The sequence below is a fragment of the Rhinolophus ferrumequinum genome, chromosome 20 (assembly GCF_004115265.2).
Source record: "Rhinolophus ferrumequinum isolate MPI-CBG mRhiFer1 chromosome 20, mRhiFer1_v1.p, whole genome shotgun sequence".
In the NCBI taxonomy this organism is placed as follows: Eukaryota; Metazoa; Chordata; class Mammalia; order Chiroptera; family Rhinolophidae; genus Rhinolophus; species Rhinolophus ferrumequinum.
Window position 1 is genome coordinate 8,219,695 of NC_046303.1, and position 15,449 is coordinate 8,235,143.

General features: G+C 44.3%; 1 protein-coding gene across 2 annotated transcripts in view; it reads right to left on the bottom strand.

The window, feature by feature from the left end:
* The window catches only part of EEPD1 (endonuclease/exonuclease/phosphatase family domain containing 1), a 96,755-nt gene that overhangs the window by 34,975 nt on the left and 46,331 nt on the right, over positions 1-15,449 (bottom strand). For both annotated transcript variants that reach the window (XM_033088762.1, XM_033088763.1), the window contains exon 3: positions 2,935-2,986. In XM_033088762.1, coding sequence (XP_032944653.1) covers positions 2,935-2,986 — 52 coding nt within the window. The remainder of the gene's footprint in view (positions 1-2,934; positions 2,987-15,449) is intronic.

A 15,449-nucleotide genomic window follows, 5' to 3' on the forward strand; every position in this document is an offset into this window, starting at 1 on the left:
CCAGTATCAGGGAGAAAAAGCACTGAAAGTCTTATTGTCCAGGAGATCCCAAACCACTGCTGCTTCTTTTCAGTCTTTTATATTAAATAGTTTTACATAATTTGAATATTTTACTGATCAGATTTAACCTGCAATTGTACCTGGGAAAGGAAATGGCACTTCCGAATAGCTTACAAGAGAAAGGCATGTGCCAGGTCCCCACACTTGAGACTGTCTGTCTGGAAGTGACCAGTCCCCCAATGCCGGGTTGTAGAAGTTCAGTAATTGCAAAACCCAAAGGCGTGTTGCCATTTGAAGCCCAGCTGCAAAGAGAATCAAAGAGATTGGAGATTTGCAGGCTATGTGTCTAACTGAGGCCTTTTCTTGCTGGCTGTACCTATTAAATCAAATGAGACTATTTTTCTTAATGAAAGGAAGAAGCAGGCAAACTAAAGATAAAAACTGGGCTCTTATAAGTAAAATGATAGTGTTTACTTGTTCTCGTTTGGTGCCAAAAAGAAAAGGAGCTTAATTGACCACAAAAGCAAACAGCTGACCCCTCACAGATTCTCTCTGAGGATGGACTAGTCAGCAGTAGTGACGGTGACAATGCTTGGGCTTCAGTGCACAGAAATCACCAGGGGGCTTGTCAGAACGCAGTCTGATATGGGGGGTCGGGGTGGGGCCCGAGATTCTGCATTTCTAACAAGCTTCCAATGCTGCTGGGCTGCAGGCCACACGTTGAGAAGCAAAGCTCTCCAGTTTGCCAAGAGCCTTCCATGATGGTTCTCCAACTTATCCAGGCGCGTGAGAATCTGTAAGTCATGAGGCTCCCATAACTGATGCACAAAACAGTACTGCGCCAGGTAATACACCACGTGTCACTCCAAATGCAAGTGGCTACTGAGCTTGTGACGACTGGTTGCTTCTGGACTTTCCTGGAAATGTTTGCTACTTGCCTGGCACATAGAAAGCTCAACAAAGGCCTGCAGTGTGAGTGAATGAATGAATGAATGAATGCACAAATGAAAGGAGGAAGAAGGAAACTGAGCACACTTGGCTCCCCGCGGGCCCCTGTGCCCTTTTAGACCATCTGGAAAGCTCTACGGGTCACATACGGAGATAGGGGAACATAGAAAACCATCATCAGACTTGGAGAGAAAGAGGGAGGAGGAAGAGGTGGAAGCGGAAATAACACGTGCGGCAGCTAACTTTTGGGGCTCACTCAGCTCCTGACATAGCATTAAGTCTTGTACATCAATCGTCTACTTAATCTTTTCAAGCCCTCTGTAGTTTGGGGTTTATAAAGAACCCCACTCCGTGTAGTCTAGGAAACTGAAGCACAGAGAGGACTGGTAACCCAAAATAACCCAGTGAGGAAGAGGGAGGCAGGCCCCAAACCCAGGCTGTCTGAGCCCCGCCCCACGGCAGCCGCCTTCTCTGCTGGATCCCAAAGCAGTCAGTACCCCCACATTGGCTTAACTGTGCAGCCTCCCCAAATCTGGTATTAACACAGCTCTAAAGACCTAATCGATATTTCTGGTGCCTGTGTTTTAATTATACTGATACACCTTAGCACATGGGCTCCACGTATTCACCAGTTTTGTCTGATGGTTTTTTTCAATTGAGAAGTAAAACAGCTGTAGTTTTGTTCTCTTCTGTACTCAGAAGAGAATTGTTTATGGAGAAGTAACTTTTCTAAAGTTTTAAGACCATGCAGAGAATCTTCATGTACTCCTGGACCTAGCGTGTTTTAATGGCTCGGTGTGTATTAAGAATTAATATACGTAATTAAGAATTAATATGATTCAAGTGCTTTGGCATTTTAAAAGCCCTTCCACTACACTAACTCATTTGGTTCTCATGTCGCTTGTTGGAGGTCAGTCCACCCTTGTTTTACCCATAATGGAATTGAGGTTGATGGACGTGAAATTCAGAGCCAGACCCCAAACCCCTCCTTCCCCTCATGTCATGGCTTGATGCCTAAATTCTTAATTTGCTTTAGTGCCAACCAGCAGTTTGACTGCTAATTCAAACATTTTTAATTCTATAAATAATAGCACATGAGTAGTTAGAATGCTAAGCTTTCTAACCACTTTCTTTTATGTTAACATTACAGATTCTAATTAATACCCATAGCTACGTACTCAGGAAAAGTCCTGAGCTACCCAGGGGAGCAGCTGGGTATGAGTTGGGGAGCCCGTGTGTGGCACTCGGGAGCCTGGCCTCCTTGGCACCTGCCCGGCCTGCTTTGCTGAGCCCGCCCTCACCTCACACACAGAACTTGAACCTACAACCAGCCAAGGATGCCAGCTGTGTGTTTGACTTGAACAAAGAAAGCTGAGACACACTGCATATCTCTTTCAACGCATAGTGAAAACATCCATTTGAGGTGGGAAAGAAATTTCCCAATCCTCAGAAGTAGCTTAAAAAGGGCCTCAAATTCATGACCTTGACTATGAATGAGAAAAAGCACCGATTTTGAAAATGGAATGATGGAGTTGACTTCCTTAACTCCGCCACTTAGTTCATTTTCCTCAGGCAAGTTATGTAACTTTGCTGGGCTTCAATTCTATCATCCATTAGCCCAGACAATAACGCACATGAGCAGAGGTGGCGTGAAGGGGCTGGCACGGAATCCGACATGAGGGCAGCGTGAAGTGCGCGGGGTCTGGAGGCAGACAGCCTGTTCCCGTGCCTGGCCCACAGCACGGCGATCCACTCCTTTCACACAACCCTGAAGAGCCAAGCAAGGCAGGCTCTGCAAGTGTCCAGAGCATATGAGCACTGTGGGCAGTTCTGACTAAAATTCTCATGGTTCACTCTTAAGAATACAAAACAGACCAACCTTGCAGTAAGTGCTGTTGCTGGTGACAGGGAGTTGAATTTTTCTGGTGTGTGGCACTCTGCTAGTCTCAGTTTGTGAATGTGGGGTAGGAAGAACAAAATAGTTACCTTTTCCAGGGCCTCTCTGTCAAGGAGTTCTTGCACAGCTAGAAGCTTGATGCTGTAAGAAAAAATTAAAACCACATTTGAGAAAAAACCATTTCATGTCACCAAGCATTATACAAGTCACAAGAACAAGTCTGAAATTTCAGCCTGCATTTCTGTGTCACCTCCCATCTTAAGGTGACCTTTGGTTTGAACTAAAATGACCATTTCAGAACTATTAAAAACGTTTCTAAATTGTAAAAGGGATTTGTTTTACTGTAGTAGCCAGCAATTCCTCATATATCTCATTTGGGGCATATACTCAAAAGAGCTGAAAACATGGACTCGATCAGATATTTGCACACTCATGTTCCCGGCAGTATTATTCACAGTAACCAAAAGGTGGGAACAACTAACACATCCACCAGCGGATGCATGGATAAATAAAATACAGTACATCCATACAACGGAATAGTATTCACCCTTAAAAAGAAAGAAATTCTGGCATGTACTACAACATGGATGAACCTGAGGACATTAAGAAATGACATAAGCTAAATGAAGTAAGCCAGACACTGTATGATTCCACTTGTATGAGGTACCTCATATAGTCAAGTTCACGGACAGAAAGTAAAGTGGTGGTTCCCAGGTGCTGGGGGCGGGAGGAATGGGGAGTTAGTGTTTAATGGGGACAAAATTCTGGAGCTGGATGGTGGTGACGGTTGCACAACAATGTGAATGTATTTAATGCCATGGAATTGTACATTTATAAATAGTTAACTTTAGAGTAAACTTTACACTATGTACATTTCACCACACAAAAAAATTCTAAAAGTAGTTGATCGTTGCTTCATGTAAGGAATTTGAATTCCGAGGACTATAAAGAATAAAACAGTTGCCCATGTTCAGTATTAATCTCCCCCTGATGTCTCTGTTGACAACAAGCAAAGAGCTGAAATCACTGCTGACCGGGGGCCTGCTCAGCTGCACATCGATGGAGCCCTACTGTGCGCAGGTAGCCAAGGGTACAGGACGACGATGCCATGCTCCCTGCCCACAAGCAGCTCACAGTCAGACCAGAATATGACGTGCACTATGTTCAGTGGACCAGTTGAGGCTCAGAGAGGAGCCTGGCCTGGCAGAGGTCACAGAAGGCTTCCTGAAGAAGGGACCAGGTTAGCCTTGCCAGGGGAAGGGAGCCGGGGACAAAGGTGACCCACAGGGGGGACATCACAGGCAAAGGCACCAAGGGCAGAAAGAGGGTGTCAGGGGGACACAACATCAGTTTCCAGTTTGGGGCCAGAGCCTAGACTGCAGCCAGCAACTGAGCTGAGAGAGTTCGGATGTGGATGAAGGTTTTCCAGGAGAGGTATTTTCCCCTTTGTGACAAATGGTTCTGTAGTGTTCGCAGACACGATGAGCAGGCAGCGAAGGCTGGACTCCTCAGCATAGAGGAGGAAGCAGCAGAGTTCAGCGAGTTGTTCAGGGAGTGGGTCAGCTATTGTTGGGGTCACCGTGCCCCCTTTTTCCCAGCTAATCTGCTTATGGTCGCTGGTCACTGTGCCAATGTCCCCACCAACCAACATGGGCTCTCTGGAGCAGAAATGGGCCCCCCTGTACCACACACCTCCCTCAGGGGTTACGCTCAGGAGAAGGCACATCTTAATTTACAAATTCTTCAAAATCTCTCTGTAACACTCAGCAAGACTCTCCAACCAAATGCAATGACTTACTTAAAAGCAACCCCAGGAAGTGCCATAAAAGTTTTAAAGGCTTACAAGAAACCACCACCATCGCCAACAACAATTTAGCAAACATCAGGGCTAATGGACAGGACGCTGCCTCTGCTCCAATCACGTTGACTTTCCTCTGTCCCTTGGATACGTTTGCTTTTGCCGTTTCTCTGACTTGGAAGGGTCTTCCTCAAAATCTTTACAACATGGAGTCCGACTCAGTGCATCATTCCAGCGTAAATGCAAATCCTGTCTCCTCCGAGCAGCGCCCCTGGTCACCATGTTTTACTTTTTACAGGGCATTTATTGGCATCTTAAAGCATTTATTTGTTGGGGTGCTTTAGTCTGTTTCCTCCCAACCAGCGTGGAAGCTCCTTGAGGCTGGGGGCTCACGGGTCTTCCCACACACATCTGCAGTGCCTGTACCTGACGTGTGGAAAGCACTCAAGGACTAATACTGCCCTCCTGGCAGGGCCCAGACGCCTACAGGCCAGGTCACTATGCTCACGCACCCCTTCCAGCTTGGATAGGTAAAATCAATGGCAATGCCTCAGTTTCTCCATCTGAAAAAGAATGCCTCAAATGAGACGACTGAGGGTGTTCTCCTTTGGTGGCAGGTGCTATGTGTATTTGTACAAATGCCTGCCATTAACGGATGTGCCTGGTGGCAGGGCAAAGCTATGGGCCACTCAGCACATTCTTATTCCCCACGCATGAGTCCAGATTCCAGGTTACCAATTTGGACAGCAATTTATATGCTAAGGTGTTTCCAGGTATTTCAGAAGCTTAAATTGCTTCTGAAATAAGCACTGGAAAGTATTTATACTTTTTAAATAGTCTCTCATTCCTGCCCCTTTCCATGATCATACAGGCCAATTTAGGATCAGATCTCAGATATCAACAGGTTAGAGAAAAGGTTTAAACACTGTTAAGATATTCAATTCTCTTTTTCTCCCGATTTGCAGAGACACGACATTCAAACCACTATAGAACATGAGCTGAAAACCAACAATGTCGGGCAACGAATGAAATGCTATGAAAACAACTTCAGTTGACTCTAATTTAGGTCAAAACCTGAAGGATGCTATTCCTTGCTCTCACCACTTTAATTTCCTCTTGAACGGGGATGGCAAATGCTTCACACATATATTGCTACTCTCCAACCTTCTCCATCTTTCTGTGGAAATTTTCCCTTTAACTGAGACCTTCAGAATCTTTCTCAGCACTCTAGTGAGCCACAGTCAATCCGCTGGAGTTGGCCTGTGAGATTAAACTGATTGGCCGTCTGCTCTAAAACCAATACCAAATAGTGTTAAATGTGTGTACGTGTGTGTGGGCCCTTTGGGGGGGGGGGGGAGGGAGGGCAGAAAGAAGAGATATCTTATACTACTAAACCCCAGCAGCACAAGGTAAGACTGTGTCAGGGGCCGGGGGAGAAAAGATAGGAAAGATGGAGAGAAGGTGATAGGACACTCAAGTCTACGTAGTTCGAGATTCAAAATGGAAATCACGCATTTGAATAAGAAGCTACTGCTGCAGCTACTCATCACATTGGATTTCTTCGGGAAGCTGTGCTTTTTTCGTCCTAAGGGTGGCAGTCTCTGGGAGTATGCAAGACGTTTCCTGTTATATAACTATCCTAATGTTATTTCTTACCTTAAGAACCTCTTCAGGTTCCAAGTATTTATTTCGGTATTTATGCTATCAGATTCTTCCAGCACATCAGATACTCCCTGGGAGGAAATTTCATCCATGAAGGAGCAACAAACCCGTTTACTGAATCCTCCATTCGATACCTCTAACTTCTTACGCTGGAAAGTAATCTCATTTTCCATTTTCAATTTTGTTCCTCCTCCTCTCCCTTCCTTTCTCCTTCCTCCTCTCCTTCCATCCTTTTGCGAATCCCACAAACACACACTGAATCCCTCCTATATGTCAGAAACCGTGCCAGGCACAGGGGGGCAAAGATAAACGCAATAGCACCCCTGTTCTCAAGGGGCTCCCAGGGGCGAGGACGTTGCTTGGGTATAAGCCAGGGAGGGGTCTGTGTCTCCCTGAGGCCCTCCAGGTCCCGACATGGACCAGCACAGCTGGGCTTGTAGGGCGTGTCTGTCAGGTGGCCTAATGCTTGGTCGGCACCTCTGAAAACAACAGGGTTCCCGTCAGATGGCAGCTGCAATGAGCTGCAATTTCTTTTTCTGCACTCAACTGTGAGAAGAGAGGCAAACCAGATAGAAGCAGCTGCTAGCAGTGACATGGAGAAAAATGGCAATTGCAAGGGAAAGTTCTAAAGTCAAGGTAGGCAATGCTTAGAAAGACCTAGAATACATGCAATTAATGTTTGCCAGATAAACTTCAAGGAGGTAAGGTGCTTGAGGGCAGATGTCTTGTTCAACTGGATAGCGTCTGCCACGGTGACGTCTATAACAGAATTAGAAGTGGAAATAGGGCCATTGCCAGGTGGACACTGACAGCAGGGAAGAAAGGCAGCAAAGTTGAAGAAACGGAAGATGAAGGGCATACTGGGCGTGGTGTAAGGCTGCAGATAGATGAACCTCGGGGTCAGGAAAACACAGTGGACATCAGCCTCTGGACATGAGCGGGCACACACACCTGGTAAGAGAGCAGAGGCTTCCAGGGAAGGTGCATCTTTTCTCAGACACGCCCTCTACAGCATCTCATCCTGTCACCGCCAAACACACGCCTGAATCTCACCCTTCCCTTCCAGAGCAAAGTGCTGAATTAGTGCAGTGGCACCAGAACAGTCTATGTGGAATTTAGTTTGGGCAACTGTTCTTGGCAGGTATGAAAGACCCGGTCTGCAAAACAGTGGGCAGGAAGCTTCCCTGATGACAGTGCCATGGTTTTTGTTCTATTCAGGTTTTCAACCTCTTGAATCAATTACAGAAATTTCCATTTCTTAGTGATTTCTTAGAAAATTGTCCACTCCATTCAGATGTCTAAATTTTGAGCACAGGACTGTGTGAGTAATCACTTTTAACTTAAAAACCTCTGCTTCTGAGGTTATGCCCTCTTCATCATTCTTTAATGAAAGTAGATTTTTTTTTTCTCATTTTAAAAATTAGATTTGTGAGAAATCAGTGTGCTTTGTTGGTCTTCTGAAAAAATTCGCACCAGGATTTATCAAGTCTACCATCTTTTTCTAATTTATTCAGGTCAACATTTGTCTTCATTAATTCTTTTCTCCAACTTTCCATTGTTTTCTTTAGTTTCTCTGTCTTCTTGAGTTGGATGTTCATTTATTGAAATGATTTCTTGTATATAAAGCCATAATTTTTTCTCTAAGTAAACACAGTCCTTTTTTCAAATTTCATCGTGTGGTCATCCTGTTACTTTCTACCTCGTGTGCGGCTGCCATTTGGTTCTCTTATTGGAACTCCACAGTATCTGCATTATATTTTTCCATCTCTGAGTATTTGGGTTTTAAATGTTATGATTTTTTTTTATATATAATTCTAGTATACCATGGTTAAAGGAAGTACCTTGCACAGTTTCTGCTTTTAAAAATCTACGGGTACTTTTTGGGTTTACTTTATGACGAGTTTTGCTCTTCTATTTCCCAGTATATGGGTACTTCAAGAACTTGTTTTTGGATCTCCCAGTGTTTACCTTTAAGCTTTTCAGCTTGGTGTAGGGATTAGGGAAAGGCTCTGACTCTGTCTGCAAAGTTCAGGCTGTACCGCCTACTGAAGCAGGGTCTTAAGGAACCGTTAGAACACATGAAGAGGTGGGAGGGAAGGGATCTGACTTCCACCCTTGTGGCTTTGAGCAGAGATGACCAAGTAAAGTAGTTAGCCCAATGTTTAGCTAGAGAAAGGAAGCCTGAGACGTCGCTGGAGGCAAAAAAGGACAAAACTGAAGCTGTCCTACTTCAGGCACATCAGGAGAAGACAGGGTTCTTTGGACAAGACAATAATGCTGGGAAAATAGAGGAAGACCAAATATGAGATGGATTGACTCCATCAAAAGAAGCTGTCGACACGAGGCCACAGCAGCTGAGCAGGGCTGTTGGGACAGGACACTGTGGTCATCACTCATTCACAGGGTCACCAGGACTTGGAGCCCACTCAGCAACATGTAACATACACAAACCTCCATCCATGGTGGATACTGGTACTCACATTATTTGGAGCCTTTCTTTAGGCATTAACACTTCTTCAAAGATTAGCATAGAGAAGGAAACAACTTTTTCGGTAGGTACCAACCTATTTCAGACAAGCAGCATAACAGACCTTTGTCTCCTTTTCCCTTTTTGATCTCCCTTAATACTCCAGGGCTCGATCCATACAACAGTCACACTGTTGCCTTCCCATTACTATTGCTTACGAAAAATGTGTGACATCTGTATTTGTTTGGTCACCAGACTTACAATAATAACTTAAACTGCACTCTACTATTACTGATTTCATGGCCTACGCTACCTATTCTTCAGCTCTACTTGGCTTTACCTTTTAGGATTCTGCAACATATCTTTAAAAGAAATTTTTAAAAAGGGACATGTTTGTATACTTTCCCACGCCCTTGCATATCTAAGAATGTTTTTTTGATTGCCTTCATATGCAAAATACAACATAGTTGAGTATAAAATTGTTGGGTTACAACAGAACCGCTAAAACTTTGTAGATGGTTCGTAAATTTACTCGACAATCAGAACTTTCAATGTTTTAGGTTCCCTGACCCCACATCTAGGTAGAGGTGATATGGGACCTGGGAATATATCTGAATTTAAAAAAAAGGAAATTTCCAGGTGTTCTAACCTTCTGACAGGTTCTATAGATTCAGGCGCTTTGTTATAGAGAATAAGCCTAAAGTCAACTTGCTTTTTGTCCCTCTTGTCTCTGTTTGGGAGCTTGTGAAATGTTTTTCTTTCCCTTTACACTTCTTATTCTACATTCTTCCCAGGATATTCCCATATGTGGGTCTCTTTTCCCTGAGTTTGTTCAAATGTGTTGAGTTAGCCCTTTATATTCATATAGTCTCTTGTCAGGTTAGGGAAGTATTTGCTGCCCGATCGCTGATCCCAATAATCAACTCCACTAAGCTGAATGTGGGTTGACTGTTCCGTCTTCCACATCTACAACCTTCTCTTGTTTTTATCTTTCTTCCTTGTATCTTTCAGAAGCATTTCTCATGTTTTTTTCCTCCATTCACACCACTGATTTGATACTCCATAGCATTTGTGTTAGTTTCCTGTCATAGCTCTAACCAATTATCACAAACTTGGTGACTTAACACAACAGAAATGTATTCTTTCATGGTCCTGGAGGTCAGAAGTCTGCAATCAGTATCAGAAGGCCAAAATCAAGGTGTTGGAATGGTCACCATCCCTCTAGAGGTTCTAGAGAAAAATCTGTTCTCTGTCTCTGTCAGCTTGTGGTGGCTGCTGGCATTCCTTGGCTTGTGGCCACATCATTCCCATATCTGCCTCCGTGATCACATTGCTTTCTCTTCTGTTGTCAAATCTCCCTCTGCCCATTTCTTATTAGGACACTTATTATTGCATTTAGGAACCGCTGGATGGAGAATAACCTCTCCATCTCTCACGATCCTTAACTTAATCACATCTGCAAAGTTGGGTGTCTTTTTTCTTTTCTTTTTCTTTTTCTTTTTTTCTTTTTTTTGGTGCCCTTTAAGGTAACATTCACAGTTCCCAGGGATTAGGATGTGGATATCCTTTGGGGCCATTATTCAGCCTACCACAAATTAATACTCTTCCATACTCTTGCTAATTTCGATTTTAGTTCTCCTCTAGGATTTTGTTCCCAAAAACCTTCTCTTATGTAATCCATCTCCTTTTAAAAATGTTCTTTCAGTTGCCCTCCTATCAACCCTTTCTTCTTTAAACGTTTCTGTTCCTGTTCCAGGGTGGCCAGGCCTTTTTGTAGTATGCTGAGGATTCCAAGCATTTTTCCCCAAATTCCTTTCTCTGTCCTGCTGTAGATGATTTCCTAAAAGTAGACACTGCTTCTGGGTCTTCTGCAGCTCTTGCCTTTACCTCGTTCTGTAGGATTTTCCCCCCAAACTCTTTTTTTTTCTTTCTTTTCGTCTTTATTCATTCTTGAACAAGGAAAAGTTTGTCCAGACCAAAGACGTCCAATAGACATTATGAGTGGACTGACAGTGGTTTCCTTTTCTGCCCACCTGTGTAAAAATGGAATGCCTTCCCATGTCGGCTGCGGGGTGGGGGTGGACAGGGCGAAGGGCACCGCTTCCAGCAAAGTCAGAGCTTTCACTCTAGGGAGGTTCACCTTCTCCTCTGAGACTTTCAATCAACTCAAGACAGAAAGCATCCTATTTCCCAGCATGCACAGCAACCAGGACAACCAACTTGTAGCATTTTGCTTTTGGGGAGTAAACTGACTAGAAGGCACTGAATTGTGCCAGTTTACCCCATGTCCCATCTGGTTATATTCCAGTGTTTCCTTATTCTACTTGGATACATGAAAAAAGAAAGAAAGGAGGAAGGGGATGTGTTAACAAAGACCCAAGTCTGAGGTCAGTAACTGAAGGTAGAAAAGGATGGAATGTGCTTCAGGTGTGTGAGTCAGGAACCAACAATGGGGAAGGTATAAATTACTTTCAGGAGGGATGGTGGTGGTGGGAAGGGAGGGTCTCCTCTTCGTGAACCTTCGCGCCATGTATATTAATATAGATCCTGAGCAGGCTCCCTCATCACTATCACTAGTTGATGCCAGAAGATTCCGGCATTTGTCAATCCTTATTTTTGTAGGCCTGTGAGTCTTCATTATTTTTCTGTGTCATCATGGGTATCTTAGGGAGCAATCGGAAGGCACTGCAAGCCACCGGGCACCTGGAACCAGGGTTGAGCCTGTGTCTTTCCGATGAACAAGAAGATGCTTTCAGCGGCAGCCAAACGCTTCTGAGATGGTGTCTCTAAAGGGTAGCGTGATGTCTGGTCTCCTGTTTTTGGCAACGGGCTTCCTCGGCAAATGGAAAGACTGGCTCCTCAAACTGCAGGGCTCTTCAGCCTCCATGTGGGGCAAGCACCCAAAGGAGAATCCATTTCTGAGTCAGGTCCTGCTCCTCAGGGCTCCCGGGCTCCTGAGTGCTGGCAGACCCCTCCACCCACCCCTGAGCCCCTAGATCCTGGCTCCCAGGGAGACCCACAGGGTAGAACCAGGACAGCAACTTCTGGAAATCTCTTCAAGCACAAACAACTGGAATGGCCAGAAGCGACAAAGCCTGACTTTAACTGAAAACAGCCGAAGACGATGAGACCCAAGATGGAGCAGCTGAACAGAAGTGAGGTTGCCTCCCGATGGGAGACTGAGGAACACTTTTCCACATCTGCACTTTTTTGTTTTGTCAGCAGCAAACTGCCTACTTACTGCCACTTTCGAAAAGGTTAAAACATTTAACCTAATACAAGGTCTGAGGCCCCACAGGAAAGCCTGTTAGAATGTTAATGGCATGGTTTAACTACCGGACATAAAACTACAGTAGACTGGGCAACTTTGTTCCTGGGAAATCTAGAAGAAAAGACACAGGAACAGCCTGAAAGGCAGACAGAACGCACGATGGGGAAAAGGAGGATGCCTTAGGCTAGTGCTTTCCAGATGTCAGGTACTCTGCTAAGCTTGTCTCACGCTAGTTCCTTACACCTCATTTCTCCTTGCAGACAGACCTTGTGCAACAAACTGTAGATTCCAAAAAGATTTATTAGAGTCCAGCTACAAAATGTTCAGGGGTTGATTATATGATCTGTGTGCTTTGTACAGTATTAGTTTTCCTTACTCCTGCCTTGCGGATAGTTTACCCTCAGCTGAAGAGGCAGGGATTTCGACCGCATTTTATAGCTTCCGAGAGATGAGGTGGCTTGTGCAACGTTCACACGAGAGCTAGGAATTGAGCCCAGGTCTGTGTGACGGAAAAGCAAAGCACTCACTGCTTTTTATTCATTCAACAAAAGTTTACTGAGCACCTGCTATGGGCCAGGCATAGCTCTAGCACCAGAGACAGGACAATGAACAAAACGAAACCTTTACCCTCATGAAGCTCATTTAATGAGGGCTGGGGAGCAGTGGTCTGCTGATAACAGATGTTCAGCATTGGCTCCCGTGAGCCATTTCGCACCAGCTCCAGGATACCACTGGTGAGGACGGGTCTGCAACAAACCAATAACCACATAATACGGAATATTTCTACGATACATATTGTGTATTACATATACAATAAATTATACAGTTATGTAAGGTGCCTAGTGGTGATGAGTTTATACAAAATAAACCAGGATAAAGCAGCAGTGAGTGACCAGGTACATGTGTATGTGAGTGGCCAGCATGCTGTGGGGAAGCCAGGGGAGGCTCTATCCTGTGAGACAACATTTGGTCAGAGATTGGCTTTTCTCATCTGTAAAGTCAAGCTAACGAGTCTACCTATTTAATGGGGCCATTGTAAAGATTCAATGGAATGACAGTTATTACATCATCTTGCCTTCGAGTGTGGAGTAGGTACTCAATAAATGACAGCTATCAATACTTAACTTGAATTAATCTAGACATAATCTGGTACATAATTCTCATCTTCTTTAAACTGACAAGAATATAAAGCTTTCATTCCTAAGAATCAAACTGGTATTTTAGCCACTTAAACAGGTTCTAAATGATTGACCAGCAGACTGGAAAAACTGCTGTAAAGGTGGGGTTGCTAAGTGCAGACTCCACAGCGCCAGACCTTGTAACAGTGAATTTTGGGACTTGCAGTATCCCTGTTACTGTAGAATAATTTGACTAAATTCTTTACCAGTTAGCACTTTAATCCCATATCAAGCCAGGCCACTGTCCCTCAAAGAAGTACAAAGAAAATTATAACTTTTCTGGGGATGAGCAGGAAACACAGTTTTGTTCTTCTTCATCCTCTAAAGCTGAAAACAAAAAGATACACACAGATAATAAGCAAAACACACACTGCAGAACTGATTCTTAAAACACCTCTAAAGCTGTAACATTTATTCCAAATGCAAGTCCCTTCACCAAAAGAGATAAGGACGAAAACCCCCAAAGATAAGGTTGTATAACATGTTGAAAAGGAACTAAGTATCAGGTTATTTTAAACTGAAGGGTTCATTTTCCTCAGTTTGAAGGAAGAGTTTAACTCCTACTTTTATCCTTTCTTTAAGGTGCAGCTATAGATTCATTATCAGGCAAGGGGTTAGAGAAGGGAAAATAACTTCCTTCTCAGCCTGCCTCACAAACATTCCCATTTTCTCCGCACAACACCACATGGACTCAACACCATTAGCTGTGCCTTAGAGAGGACAGTGGGGCCACGTTGCAAGGGCTCAAGATGCTGGTCATTCAAGCCCGGGTTAAGGACTCTGACTGGTCCCTCTGGATTCTATTCCCAACTTCCTCCCTGGCATCACACCCAACAGATGGGAGATGACGCCTTGCACCTCGGACAGGTGCTTGCTGGTCCTTGTTAATCCAGGTGGTTACATGATGACACAGGCCCAGATGTCCCTACACCACGGGGTTCTCACATGATCCATGCACCTCTCTAATCCAAGTGAATCGGAAGCTTCTCCCTGGAACTCCTGCTTTCCCCCTTAATTTTTTCCAACACGCTTTCACACAAGAAAGAGCCATCTGCAAATATCACGTGAACAAAATACTCCCTTCAGGAAAAAGTGCTTTTCACAGCCTTTGTCCCCAGTTGCTTGTCCGGAATCCGCTTTGGTTACTCCTTGGTTTTCAATGGGAGAGGGAGAAGGAACAAGCAGCTCAAATGAACTTGTGTGTCTACGGTGGGGACAGTGCCCCCCTCCTGCACAACCTCACCTGGTAACAGGTGAAGGAGGTAGCTGACTGTTCCCCTCTGTGCTTCCATAGTCCTGGGGTCTCCCCCTCGCAATGCGCTCAGAACCAGGTGGGGTGTGACCTTCCAGGGGTGACCTTGTCTTCTGTCCTGCCTTCCCTCTCCATTCACTGGGCTTCCTGCCAACATTTTCATCTTTTGCATTGTATATATTTCCTTATATGTATCAAATCCTATGAGTATGGAGGTAAGAAACACACTTTTTTTTTTTTTTTTTTTTTTTTTAATGCATGCTGGCCAGCTATCAAGTCAATAATTAAGGGTTTAGGGCTTTTTTTTTTTTTTTGTCCCCATCTTTTCATATTTTGGGATTTATAGAGGACTCCTTGTTACCTAGTTTTTTCTGTAAATGTCCACAAGTTTAGGTTTCACCATCTAGTTGCTGTCTTTTTATTCCCAATATCTTAACTATGAAAATTTTCAAACCTTCAGGAAAATTTAGAGACCCGTACAGTGAACACCTACCCACCTACCACCCACATTCTACACTTGTAAGCACACATCTGTCCATCTAACCATTCAGCAATCCAGCATTTTTTTTCTGATGCATTTCAAAGTAAGCTGCAGCCCAATGATTTGGTTTCTGATGATACTTCACACAAAGGCTGGCCTCAGAATAATAACTCCTCTGATTTTCAACTGAACCTCTCCCAGCAGATTCTCAGACCCCAATGTGAAACCCCACCCGCAGGCTCTACTTAAAATCTACCCCCACCTCCAGGGCTTCCTCTCAGGCTCCCACTTAAGCTTTCATTTACTGAAGCCCCTCCTAACCTGGATGAATTCAACACTTTCCCCTCCTCCTGGTCTCCTCTCCCTCCCGCTAATGTTTCCATCCTGAGCCTGTCAAGCCACCATAAAATGAATATTGCTAAAGCTCAACTTTACATGGAATCACATATTTCCGGCCAAGAATAGGTGCTAATTTCACAGAGTCTTTGGTACAAA